Here is a 14,279-nt window from a genome sequence, read left to right on the forward strand (position 1 = left end):
GATCCCATTTGCAAAGCAGAAATAGAGACACAGACGTAGAGAACAAATGTATGGATACGAAGGGGGAAGGGGGGGTGGGATGCACTGGGAGATTGGGATTGACATACATACACTACTATGTATAAAATAGATAACTAATGAGAACCACCTACTGTATAGCACAGAGAACGCTACTTAATGCACTGTAGTGACCTGAATGGGAAGAAAATCCAAAAGGGAGGGGATGTATGTATTTGTATGGCTGATTCATTTTGCTGTACAGTAGAAACTAACACAACATTGTAAAGTAACTATACTCCAATAAAAATTAATTTTAAAAAATGAATAAAGTAATGGCTTTGCAATAACACTGTAACACTGTAACAACCAGGAACTAAATGCAGAGGACTTCCATTTTTAATAGAATATACAAGAAGGAGTGTAAGTAGACTATTTCTAAAGGAATAAGACTTCTAATTGTTCAAAGAAATTCACCAGTAGAGAAGTTATTGTTGCTTTAAGATTTGAACCTAACACATGAGCTGAAATAGAGACATCACATGACATGGGTAAATCATGAGCATTAGCAAAACAAAAAAAGCTAAAATCAAAAGATTTATCAACCAAAATCACACCATTTTGTCCTAAGTTCCCTAAGGTCTTAGCAAAAGGAAAAATCATAATTAATGTTACTAAATATTAGTAATTTGGAAAAGTAGCAGGCAAGTGCTGAATTTCATTATAAGTAACATTCCTCCACAGCTTGATGCCTTTGTCTATAGTGTGCTCCATTTCAGACACCAAGCTTTAGAGAAAAATAAAGTCGGTCTAATCACACTCTTTTTAAAATTACCTTCTCCACCTTTGCTCTATAAAATGAATTTAGAAAATAGAAATAACAGCTTTATTTCACTGGAATAATAACATTAAAACTTTTTGCCAAATATCATGCAGTATACTCATGGAAGAATTTGCCTTCAGGGCCAAATTTTTAACATTTTCTCTTGTGAAACTCTTGAGATTATGAATAAAGAAATAGTCTCCTAATGAAATTTGTTTATCATATCACTATTGTGATATTTAATATTTAATACTGTGATATTCTATCACAAACCACCTGCAATGTACATAACTGGATAACGAAGCTATAGAAAATTTATTTTTAAAAACTAATAAAATTAAAATGTAATTGAACAGAACCTATAAATCCAAATGCTATTAAAGACCTCATATGTCCTGATTCACAAAGACACCATAGTCCAGAGAGACCCCTATCTAAGGAAGGGAAGTCTTGTTTATGGGCACTATCTCCAGTTCAACAAGGGCCACTCTGTCTTTACCTGGTTTATACACTGTATATTTTTGAATACATCTGAAGAGAGGGAATTAGGAAAAAAAATACATATATATATATATATATACACACACACATATCATATACATATAAAGCTTTACAAACACTATAACATTTGGCCCAGATATTTTTATAGATGTGTTACAAAACTGAAAAGTCCAGCCAATGGTTTTCTCTTATATTTATATGGATTCTCTTTTACCCAGTTCATGCATGAGAAAAGGTAAGCGGCGAACATAATTATATTTCTACAGAGGAATTTATTAATCTGGGGAGTTGCACATAGAAACAGTCTTACGAAGATGAAGACATTTTTCATCTAAACATTTATTTACTGAACAAATATCTATTAAGTGCATAGGCACTATAATTATCCCTGAATACTGCGAGATATGGTTCTACACCACTAATGTGCCCGGCTATATCAAATTATTGGAATCACCTGTTGGTAATTGTTTGGTTAATTTTGAAGAGATTCTGAAAAATGCTTTGATCAGGACTCAGCATACTCCTAGGTTAAAAAGTGTATTCATAGCAATAATCAATTAAACAAAAAGCCAGACATTTGGCCTGCCTGATCAAATTTGCATGTACTCTGGCCCTCAACAATTTTTGCTTCCAAACCCTAACTACTATTTCAGAAAGACTTCCTGTTTAATTGTATCTATTTGACCTCTAAACGTCTGATAAATAACCAAATGAATTCCTGTACCTTAACAATATTTCCAATACTGAAACTAGGATGCTGCCAGATTTGCACTTCAGCTCCAAACGTGCCACTGCCCCGCTGGTGGCAGATTCTCACGTTTTGGTTGGGTTCCTAACAATCCCGAAGTACTGCTTGTTTTGCTGCACTCTGGTACTGTTATCACCTACTCCAACATGCTATTTTCAGTTCATATCACTGTCTACTATTTCCCTTCATTCTTCTCTGAGTACTTTCTATATATTCAATCATCACACCCATTCATCAGCTTCTCCTGTCTTTTTCATTTAGTTAAGGGGGAAGGGGGTGGCCTAGCCCAGTCTGAAATATCTTGGGTTGCTTTTTAAAGAGTATTAAGGTTCCTAGATAAAATACAACACACACAATTAAGTGTGAATTCCAGATAAACATGTGATATTGGGAATAACATATTAAAAACTATCATTTATCTGAAATTCAAATATAACTGGGCATCCTGTATTTGTTAAATCTGACAACCTTATATGGTACATTTATCTAAGATGAATGAAAATATGGGTTAGAGCCCAAAGATAATCTTAAATTTGGAACAAATTGTTATGTCAGGAAGATCTAAGAATATACCAAGAGCAGAAGTGAGAAGCAGGGTAGGTAGAAGTGATTATTGGGCATCTGCAGGCAATCTGAAATCAAAGTGCCCATTGAAAGCAATATTATCCAACTTTTTAGACCAACAGCACAGGTAGAAATATATTTTATATCATAAGCCAGCACATATACACATTTCAGCAATAAAACAGACCATTTCTATTTTCTTCTATTTCATTTTTTAAAGTTATCACAACCCACTAAATTGGCTTGAAAACTCACTAATGGGTTGTGATACATAATGTGAAAAACACTGGTCTAAAGCAGAGGGATGCAGCCTGTCAGTCCAAAGATATTTGCTGTGGTGTTGAGAGAAGATGGTAGTTATGTGGTCAAGTTTGAAATGAAGGCTGCAAATTCAAAGGAGGTCTAAAGCAGGCAGGACTATTATTAGACAGTTCGGGTCAAATTTTAGACAGCTAAAAGCAAGCTGGAAATCTGAGGCAAATGCATCAAATGAAGAGAAAAAGGAATAAAAAGCAAACGAGGTGCAGTCTGAATCCTCCAGGGATAGGGTAATGGTACAAGTGCGAGGCAAGAGGCAAAGACAGTGAACCTGGGCCAAGGCACAGAAATCTGCTATATGATGAAAAGAAACTAGAGGAGGAAAACAGAGAGAGGTAACAGCATTCCAGGGCAACATCGCATGAACTGGGCACCACATCACCATGCATTAGTACATCGAGGTGTAGGCAAACAAGAAATAGAACGTGATTTAAGTCAATTATAGCTAGTTCCTTTTTATTAGAAATAGTTTTTGCTCCGCTGATAACACTTCAAATTTAGCTATATTGCTTTGCAGAAAATAACTTTATTTTCTATTGTTTTATCTTACTTATAATGATGAACATCTTTAACTTGGAGTTGTATTTTACAATTATTAAAACAGTCATCAACTGAGCAAATGTGACAATATCAAAAAGAGAGAGAGTCCAATAATCTGGAGGTACGTCTCCAGAGTTGTGGGTAATGTTTTTGTGTCTCTTTTTATGTTAGAATAACTGGCTGTTAAGGAACAGATTGTCATAACAGAGAATTCTTACATTAGATGAAAAAATGAGCAGATGGGCACTGAAAAAGTTTTTCTTCATACGTGACTCCTAATAGTAAAATAAAGAGAATTTTTAAATGTTGCATGTAAATAAAATGACTCTGCAAAGCAAATATTTATACAATTACTTGCAGCATGAATAGCTACATTAAAATATACAGTTACACACATGGAAGAGTGGGGAAATGACTCCTTCTCTTGATGTTCCCTGAAGAAGGTATATTCTGTGATATATTAGTGTTTTTGCTGGGGCTTAGGGGAGAACAAGTTGAATCCAACCTTTCTGGTCTAGAATTCAGTGGCATGTTCAAGCTCTCCTGGGCTCCTGTTGCAGCTTCCTTGGTTAAACATTACCCTCACTAAGCCCTGCTAGGCAGTGGGAAGACAGCACTTCTTTTAAAACAGGTAGCCAAGAATACGGCTGCCACAGTCACTTAAAGCAGGCAAGATTTAGCCATCTTAGGGGAAACAGAAGAAAAATGGAGGTTAGGCTTCACTTTTCTAGGGAGTGCAGTGAGTCGCACAACCCTCATATGTTTGTGAAAACTACAGAGTCTGTGAGATGGTAATAATGAGATAATGGATGCAGAATTCATTGTCTGGATTCTTCAACTGCTCCACAACTGGCAAATAATGAACACATTTTTCTGAGATGCCAAGTAAAGAACTAGCCACATGGTTTCCTTTGGAAAACGTCTCTCAACTTGGGTGTTTACTGTGCTCTAGAGGTTGCAATAGGGAAGAACAAATCTGGCTCCATATTAGATCTGCTCCTTTTACGTTAACCTTTGTGCTCTGTTGCCGGTGCTTGGTCATGCTGGCCTTGCGCCTTTAGTAAAAGAATGTTGCCTATAGCCTGAAATATACAGGATAGCCTATTCTCAAGGCTCTGACCTTTAAGAGTCCATTCATACAGAGATAAAAATTTGCAGAACAGAGCACAGCATTTGTCTTGTCGGAGGTTTGCAGAAACATCGTAACCTGACCTAAGTGGACCGCTACAAGAACAAAGGAATCCGACACCAAGAAGTTTGCAACAACTAACCACACCCCTCCCTCACCTTGCCTTTAAAAGTGCTTTACTGAAACCCTTCCAGGGGTTTGGGAGTTTTGGGGCACAAGCTACCCGCCTCCTTGCATGGGCTTCCAATAAACCTTTCTCTGCACCAAACTCCAACGTTTTGGGTTTTTTGGCCTCACCATGTGTTGGGCACATGAACCTGTGTTCAGTAACAAGGTGACTTTTGAAAACGGAATAACTGGGACTTGTGTTGCTGCAACTTAGACCCCAGGGGTTAAGGATAAAGCTCTGAGTACTTGGGGCAATGCCAACTGTCTGACCCCAAAGTCTATAGTGCCCTATTGAGAAATATTGCTTTAGACTACACAAATAACTATGCAAACTAATGGATACATATATCACGGTCATATGTTCTCCACTGAAGAAGTAAAACACACCAAGACAGAAATTTCTTGGTCCAAATTCCAAATTCTCAAAATCTGTTTCTTTCATGATTCACCTCCTTTCCGATTGCTAGGGTTAAGGAGCAGAGCAATGCTCAAATACAGCTGTGATGTGGGAGAGGACATTCCCAGAAAAATGAAGGTAGAGGAGAGGACGAGGAGTAGAGCAGATAAACATAAAAAACAGGTAAAGGCTTGTCACTTGTTACTTATGATGAACTGACTAAAATTGCAGCAGATGAAGTTAGTGAATAACACTTTCAATTCTGGAAAAGTCATGAATGAAGACATGGGTGCGTGTTATCCTTGGGCCACTGGGGATCACAGATGATACAAAGAAAGAAATAGACCTCTCAATATCTAGTTAATAGAAAAAAAATCTGTTTACAGCATCTGTTACCCCACAAACAATGCCATATTTTTTAAAAAATCACATTGCCTCACTATCATAATATCATGTTTGAAGCAATTATTAAGTTAAAACCTTTACATACATTATTTATGAGCCTCAAAGCAACCCTAAAAATAACACATGCCCAAATCACACATATAGAACTTACCTAATCAGGATTTGAACCCAAGTCTAGCTGACATCAAAGCTGGCACCATTTTCTTTCTATTACTTCACACCAATAGCCCATGTCCTAGTCCTCTTTCCTATTATATTTTATCCCAATTAAATACATATATAGGTATTTACACAGGTGCATATACTGTAAGAAATTCAGGAGATTTTATTTATTACATCATCACAGTACCCAGGAACCTCTGGATCTGAAGAAGAATCACCCACTAGTAGGTACTAATCTTCCAAGTAGTTTTAAAAGCTGCATTGCCACATTTTCACCACAAGGGTGCACTGAAGTAGCAATTTATCAGGCTGGACATGAAGAGTTAATGCTGTTTCTCCAAAAGGTTAATTCCCTCTCAAGGAATATACCTATTCACAATAATACGAAAATTATTAATGACAGGGTTTGTGACATTAGTTGATGATAAACTGGTTTGGGTGAGTTATGTCTTTTGACGGTCTCTACTACCTAAAAGAAAGGTTCTGAGTATACAGGATTTGTACTGTTACTCTGCTCACCTGTGATAATTCTCACTACACCTATATAAGAAATAAATCAATTTTGATGAATGGCAGAACACTATTCTTCTCTTTTAAGATTGTTATTTAATAACTCTAATTCTCATGCCACTGATTTATTTTTTCCTTCTGAGGTGATTTTACACATCCGACTTCTTAGTCTGAATAATATTTTTAGTTATCTAAAACAATGAGGCTGTTCCTACATAAATGTAGGTTTAATATTATGTGTACCATGTTTAATAGCTGTTCAATATTTAGCCAGAATCACCTTTATAAAACCTATTATGTGTGGGGGGGGGATATGTGGATATGGCTGTGCATCTGATAAGAAATAAACCAATGTGTGGAAATGTAATTGATGTGTTTACATCCTGCCTCTAAGATGATAGCATAATTTAATGCAGCATCAAAGTTTTCCCTGAAAAGCAAGGGGGAAGCACTTGTGTTAAATAATTTTGTTACCTTATTCATAGCCTGCAAAATTGCAGAAATCCAGGGTGCTGTTCAAGGTTAACATGAGTTGTGTAGTGCAGGGTCTTTACGGCCACGGGCTACAGCTCTGATCTTATTTCATTATCTCTATTTATAGTAACATCTTTATACTACTTAGTTGGTATCAAAAAGGCAAGGACTTCACAGAGGTGAAGTAAATTTTTTCCTTCAACGAGTATCTGTGGAATACTCTACCATAAGACGGTTCTTTTACTAAGCTGTGATTATACAGTAATATGAGAAACAGACATGGTCCCCCACCATTAGGGACTACAAGATTTTTTTTAACTTTGACCCTAGCTATAAATATAGAAAAAAAAGAACAAAATTTTGCCATTTGCAGCAACATGGATGGACTTGGAGGGCATTATGCTAAGGGAAGTAAGTCAGACAGAGAAAGACAAATATTGTATGATATCACTTATGCGTGGAATCTAAAAAATACAACTAACTAGTGAATATAACAAAAAAGAAGCAGACTCACAGATATAGAGAACAAACTAGTGGTTACCAGTTGCGGGGGGAAGAGCAATATAGGAGTGGAGGAGTGGGAGGTACATACTACTGGGTGTAAGACAGGTTCAAGGATGTACAATATGGGGAATATAGCCAATATTTTGGCTCATCTTGAGCCAAAGCTCAAGATATTGATGAGCCAACAATATCAACTCATCTTGATAACATGAGTTCTCAACTTCTATAAGATACATGCCAAAGGCTATTACTCATGATGCCACACTGGGATTCACACAAAAATCAGGACGATGCTATACTACTCGGAACATCAGTAGGTCTATGTATGGCATGTCACACAATTCTTTCCTATCTATTCTTGAGTTAAACCCAGCTAAATATGAGAGACAAACACATTTACAAAATGATCATACAAAATGTCAATGACTGCTATCAGCCTAATTTATTCTCTAGCTTCTCTTGCCCAAGGATATTTGAAGTCCATATAAAGATATATAGGTCAATGCTTTAATCCAAAGAAATTAAATTCTAATTGTAAAGCTTGAGTCATTGTGATAGGGAAGGAAAATATATTCAGAGAGCAAGGTGTTCCTGGTACTAATCACAGAAACAGATATAACCCCCTATTTCAACAGTGTCTCAGACTATTGGACTATAAGTCAAGCAACACTGATGTTCACAGGATCATTTATGTTTACAACGAAATTTGAGGTGTGGTCACATCTGTTGCACTGCAGCTTAAAATCACATTATAACTTAAGTAGCCATCCGTTGACAACATGGTTCAGATTACTGCAAAATTTTTAACAAAAATGGAGAGCAGTGAAAATCTGCTGACACTTGAGAGTCATTTTTATGGCCTTTCTTCTTATATCGCTATTTTAAAATCCTAGATATAGGAAGTCTAATGACTACAGATCCTTTTCGTGATTATTACCATCATCATTATTATTATTTATAGGAGAGCTCTCTAGATGATAATGAAGCCAAAATCTTCTCTCTCTCTGCTACGCTCATCAGCCAATCTGCTTTTTCAAGAGTGGGAGGCATTTCCCTATGTTTGAACATTTCTTGTGCCAACCTATTTGCTCACTTTGGTTACTATTTTCCTTGTGCCCCTTCCACAGTAATGGCTCCACACACACCATGAAAACTGCTGTAATTCCTTCAGAGCTGGGAAAAAAACAGAAATATAGTCCCCTCATTTTATATGTGCGAAAACTGTGGCCTAAGTCAAAAAGAGGGTAAATTAATTGCTAGGAACTCTCGAATTTTAATTTAGTGTTATTTTTTTCACACCACAATGGCTGCAAATTTTGGTCATTGGCCTCATTCTAAGTTGACAAGAATTCTGGGAATTTTGACATAGCAAACTAGCCCAAATGGTGCAAGTTAAAATACCCCATTTAGCAGTAGAGACACTGAACCAATAGATATTAATAAAACAGAACAGGATAAAATGACACTAACTGAAGTTTTAAGGTTAAGAGTTGTAGACCTGCTAGCATAAAGACTTTTCCTTTTTAACATTCTGAGTAGGGATACAGACATTCTCCCTAATATATTATTTTCCTACAGCATGTCCCTGGAAAGGAATATTCTATTCATATTGAAAGCAAATTCTTGAAAGAGATCCAGTTTTAAAATTTTTCAGAAAAGCAATTTAAAATTAACGTAAGACTGAAACTTGGGTAAAAGCAAATGAAATAACTGAAATTCTCATAAACTTCATCTAGCAGGAGAGCTCCTAAACACAGGTACCCTGGCTTCTTCCATGCTTCCCTTCAGCCTGGTCAAAGCTTGGAGAACAGTTACACTGTGGACTGCCAGAGACAGTGACATTTATAAGATGTACATAAGAGAATGCCTAAGTTATTACTATTCCTCTCTCTCCCAACACGGAGGCATTGGGGCAAGCAGAAGAAATTACATCCGTAATTATAATTAGGGCAACGACGGAACTATGTTGATTGTCCCGTTTGTCCTTCTACCTGGAACATGACTAGTGATTGGATAAAGGAGAAAAAATATTATTCAAAAGTTGACCATAAGGAAAGCACTTCATGCATATTAACTCATTTATTTTGCCACACCATGCATATCGTTATCTCCCTCTAAACAGGAGGAGAAAAAAAGTAAATAATTGCCCAAAAGTGACACAGATAGGAAGTACTAGATTTGAAATTTGAAACTGAGTTTGTCTGGCTTCTAGCCTATTTTCTTTTAGCTGTAGCATATGCTCTCCACTCAGAATTAAATGAACGTAATTATTGGCAGCTATGTATGTGAGTAATACATGTAAACTTACTGTATCACACCACAAGTTGTGTGTGTGTGTACATATACACATATATATGCAGACTGTTCTCTCCACTGAAAACACTGACTTTCCCTGCTAGTTCCTGGATTTCCACCAGTTACTTTTATTTTACATGTAGCAAGAAAGAGTTTTGAAACTTTATCTTTAATCGGACCATAACTGAAGAAACCTTTCTGGAAAGGCAGCTGTGCTTTAGCCTGTGATGAAATGCAAGACATAAAAGACAACTAGAGAAGAGTCATATATTCCCTGAAGGTAGAATTCAGACAATAGCTGAGAAAAGTTAAGGACTGGAAGACAACTTCCTGCATTCATGATTTTTTTTTAAACTATGTTACCACATTAATCTTGAAGTCACTTTCCAAATTGCTAAGCACACTTGCATTCAATTTTCAGTAGAAAGATATACTTAAGTTCAAATATAAGTGATATCTGAATGATTCACACTTCCTCTCCACTCTGTTAATGTAGATAATCAACCCAAAAATATTGAAGGAAACACATTCAGTGCACCAGTAAAGGTTAATATATACACAGGGACAAATGAAGGGGGGAAGAAAAGACCTAAAAGACACTAGAATTCAACAATGACTAAAAAAATTACTTATGATAGCCTTTACATATTCCTAAAATGTGTCATTTTATGTGGATTTTTAAAAAGAGCTCATGAGTAACAGAATATACACCCTCCAATTTTTTTCTCTAGTCAGATCAGATTGCAATAAAATTTAAGTTGTATAACGACTAGATATTTCAAGGAATGATATACTGCAGATAGGTAAAAACAAATAGCATTCAAAAGTTAATCCAATATTAAAGGACCACCATTTCCTGCAGAGTGAAAACATAGAAAGATTTGCAAAAAAGGCAAAGTAAACAAAATGACCGCTAAATCTATTGGTAATATTATCAAGACAAAATGACACGTTTTAATGATTAGTTGTATAAGTATGTTTTCTTGGCCATGTAGGATAAGGGAGAAAAAGAAAGTCAATAATCATGCATGCTCTATGAGCTAATGTGTTAGAAGTAGGAAAAAAATATTAATCTTAATGGGAACCATTATAACTGCAATAGGTATCTAGCTAATTCTACCAGTGACTAGCCAATTCCAGCATTAGTATTGAGAACTAAATTGTGACCCAACAGTCTAGGGCCCTAATAGCACTATACCATTTCATTTCAAATTACATTTAGTTTCATGCCCCATTAGTTGAACATTTATATTAATTTTAACATTAGACTTAAATTCATTGTGGCGTCATGTGCACAGTTTTGCTGGCTATGAAGCAGTGTTTTCTTCCTTTTTTTTTCTATGATCTATTATTACTCCATGAAATGGAAATGTTTTCTAGTTAGGATTCAGTTGAGAAATACCAGAAGGCAGAAGGTGAGGCCAGAAGAAACCTTCATGATATTAGGAAAAGGTGAGAGTACTTTATATGCAGAAACAAAAAATAAACTTGGGAAAGAAAAGAATCTTCAAATAGGACATTCTCAAGAGGGAATGGATGATGTTTCAGATACTATTTATACATTCAAAGTTGGTATCCAGCCCTACCCCAGAATGCAGAAAAGATCTTCAAAATGTTAATGCAAAATGATATATGTTGGAAATGTGTTTACCAATTTATTGGAAGTGTTTAGCATGCATTATGGCAGTGGATCAGATTCTCTACATTTCATTTAGGAAAACACCGGGTGAGAGACTTGGGTTTATGTCATATTTCTCTTTTAATTAAAGGTCTCTAATAAGTGGATTTCAAAGATTAAATCACTTTAAATTGCTTTTGGCACCTAAACAGATTTGGCTGCCACACTATTCCTGACAGTGAAGCCACTTGTTTTTTGTTGGTTTGTTTTCATTGAATACAACTGAATGTATGTATTCCTACCTTACAAAGTCCTATCAAGTTTAGGTAGCTATTTTGTGAAAACGAATTATCATAAGAGTACACAGTTAGTGATATTAGTAGATCAATATACAGTTTTTTTCCCTATTAGTATCCAGAGATACAACCCTGGCTTAGGAGGCAAGCAAAATGAGTATGTTCAGTAACATTAGTCTACACAAAAGTATCTTAAGAAGCTAGGTCATTATCATTAGTCATGATAAAGATGTCTCCTCAGATATGTAAGTCAAAAGAAAGTTTATGTGGCAGAGTTATGTAAGGAAACTTACAATAGTGCCTGCCCACAAACCATGCAATTTGGAAACAGCCAAGAAACAAAACCATAGAGAAGGAGAGATAAATACAACATGTATTAGGGGTTATTATGCAACTATAAAGATTCAATATGACCCTGGAGATATAGCAAAAAATAGTTATGGAAAAGAAGCTATTTCTTATGCTCAGTAGCTAATTTTCAAACATATGTACCTGTATTTGAAACTTTGAGCATTTCACACATTTTTCTGTATCTGAAAAAAAAATGGATCCAGACTGATATTGTGTATAAATATAGCTGAAAACAGTTAATATAAAGGTAGCCAAAAGCAAAGTTCAATAAGAATTCTAAAAAAGGATATTATTCTGATTGCTGATAAAGTATTTCTGATGTACACTTTGCTCATATTGGAAAAGAATAATTTACTGTTCAATTTTCCTAGAAAGGATGAATTATCTATAGTAAGATGATTTCATAAAATGTTTAATTAAATAGAAAACTAGATTAAAGTGTCTAGATTGAACAGTAAGTATAATTAAAAACTTTAGAAATAATATATAACTCCATTTTGACAATATATATTTCAATATCTAACAGTTAATCTGTTTTCTAGATAATTTACAATAAAAGCATTGTATATTTTCATTTTTAAATGTTCAAGGGCACTAGGCCTATGAAAATAACACATATTTTTAAATAACTTATACTGGAAAATTAAGAAAGGCATACCCTTCAGGGCAAATGTATTTAATATAAGGTAACATAAAAAAAGCACATAAAATTTTCTTATTCATGTGACTATAAGTATTAAATAAGAAATACCTGAACATATTAATATGTTTTGAAGGGGAAGGACTGTTAAGACAATAGTGGTAGTACAAAAGTTCATATGTTCCAGTAGATAATTTATATATTATGATTTGAACACATATTATATATTGAATATATAACACAAATAATCTCCCCATTTGTGGGCATTTCACTGGGACTACCACATTTTATGCATATTTAAAGAAAAGAAAATGATAATGCTAGAAACAGGTTTCTAGCTATATATGCAATAGACTTAGTGAACATACAACCAAAATAGAATTCAATAATAATAGTTTAAATGTTGGGTGTGACCATGATATAGTCTAATTTATGTTGAAGATAGAATACTCATAACTATTTAACCCATCTTTAATAAGCATATAATATCAAATTTCAAAATGCATGCCTTTTTCTTTTCTTTTTTTGTTTTTTTAACTTACTGCTTTGTAAGTTCTCTTTTGTCCAGCATGTTTCCGAATTTGTTCTCCATTTGGCCCTGTTTCCACATGCATTGAATAGATAATGTCAAAGAAATCTTCAACCACGGCTACCCGTCGCAAAGATAGCTTCTCATCTACCCCTACGCCATCCTGGAAACAAAACCAAAACAAAAAACACAAAAAGGCACAAGATTAATGAAGAAATATGGAAATATGTATTTAATATATAAGGTTGACACAGAAAGTTCATTAGACAAAAACATTTTAATAAACTGATCCAAATCATCTAGATAGTAAAGTTCAAAAAATTATGTTGAATATCTCATCATTTTATATATTATTTACATACAAAACTTTAAGAAACATGAAAAAAGATATTTGGCATAGTTAATCACGCTTACCCATTAATGCCACCTTTTAAATTTTAAAATGACTTACTTGTAACCATCAGTGTAACTTTCTTAAATTACTCTGAAATACATTATTAAGGTCCAGTAATTTTTTTATTGCAATAATTTCTTCTAGATATTGATTTCTTATCTAATCAATATCTATTATGTCCCTGGGTACTGGACATTGTGATTAGAGAAATGAAAGAAATAATATGAAACCTCTACCCTTAATATCATACAATCAAGGAAAGAAAATTCATCTACTCTGCTATCCGCATTAGACTAAGGGAGAGTATGGGTTAAAGGTTAAAAATGTGAGCTCTGGAGATGATCTAGGTGTGAACTTTGGATTATCCACTCAGAAGTTGTGTATTTTGTGCAAATCTTTTAAACCTCTCGAAATTTGTTTTCTCACCTGTAAAATAGGGATAATAGAGCCTACTTCACAGACCTGTAATCATTAAATGAAATAATGTATCTAAAGGATATAACCCAATGTTTGGCATATAGTGAACAGTCAATAAATGGTGGCTTTTGCCATTTTGACGATCATGATAAAAATATAAGTCAAGTAGTATGGGAGTTCAGAGAATAAAGATGTCACCTCTTACTGAAGCAACTTCATGCAAGAAACAGAATTTGACATGTGTGGGAGCTGAAGCAGGGGATAAGTCATGGCAGTGGGAAAGAGAGCAAAGAGCCAAAAGTTTCCGTATATGACTGAGAAGAATAAATAATAAGTTTGGAATGAGATAAGAAATAAATTTAATCTTACATGGCTGCCACATGAATGAATTCACTACTTCGAGTGGAGGATCCAAAGTTAACACCTAGATATTCTCTAGAGCTCCCATTTTTAACCTTTAACCCATCTGTCCCTTAGTCTAATGCTGACAACACAGTAG

The 14,279-nt window shown here is 34.9% G+C and overlaps 1 protein-coding gene across 6 annotated transcripts in view; it reads right to left on the reverse strand.

Annotated features, from left to right (window-relative positions):
• Window positions 1–14,279, reverse strand: part of NOL4 (nucleolar protein 4) — a 417,003-nt gene that overhangs the window by 310,202 nt on the left and 92,522 nt on the right. For 3 of the 6 annotated variants that reach the window (XM_068562976.1, XM_068562975.1, XM_068562972.1), the window contains exon 2: window positions 12,983–13,132. In XM_068562976.1, coding sequence (XP_068419077.1) covers window positions 12,983–13,132 — 150 coding nt within the window. Of the gene's footprint in view, window positions 1–8,542; window positions 8,548–11,941; window positions 12,005–12,982; window positions 13,133–14,279 lie in introns of all 6 variants that reach the window. The other 3 variants (XM_068562973.1, XM_068562971.1, XM_068562974.1) reach the window with 2 other exon arrangements.

Source organism: Eschrichtius robustus, chromosome 14 (assembly GCF_028021215.1).
Source record: "Eschrichtius robustus isolate mEscRob2 chromosome 14, mEscRob2.pri, whole genome shotgun sequence".
NCBI classification, from domain to species: domain Eukaryota; kingdom Metazoa; phylum Chordata; class Mammalia; order Artiodactyla; family Eschrichtiidae; genus Eschrichtius; species Eschrichtius robustus.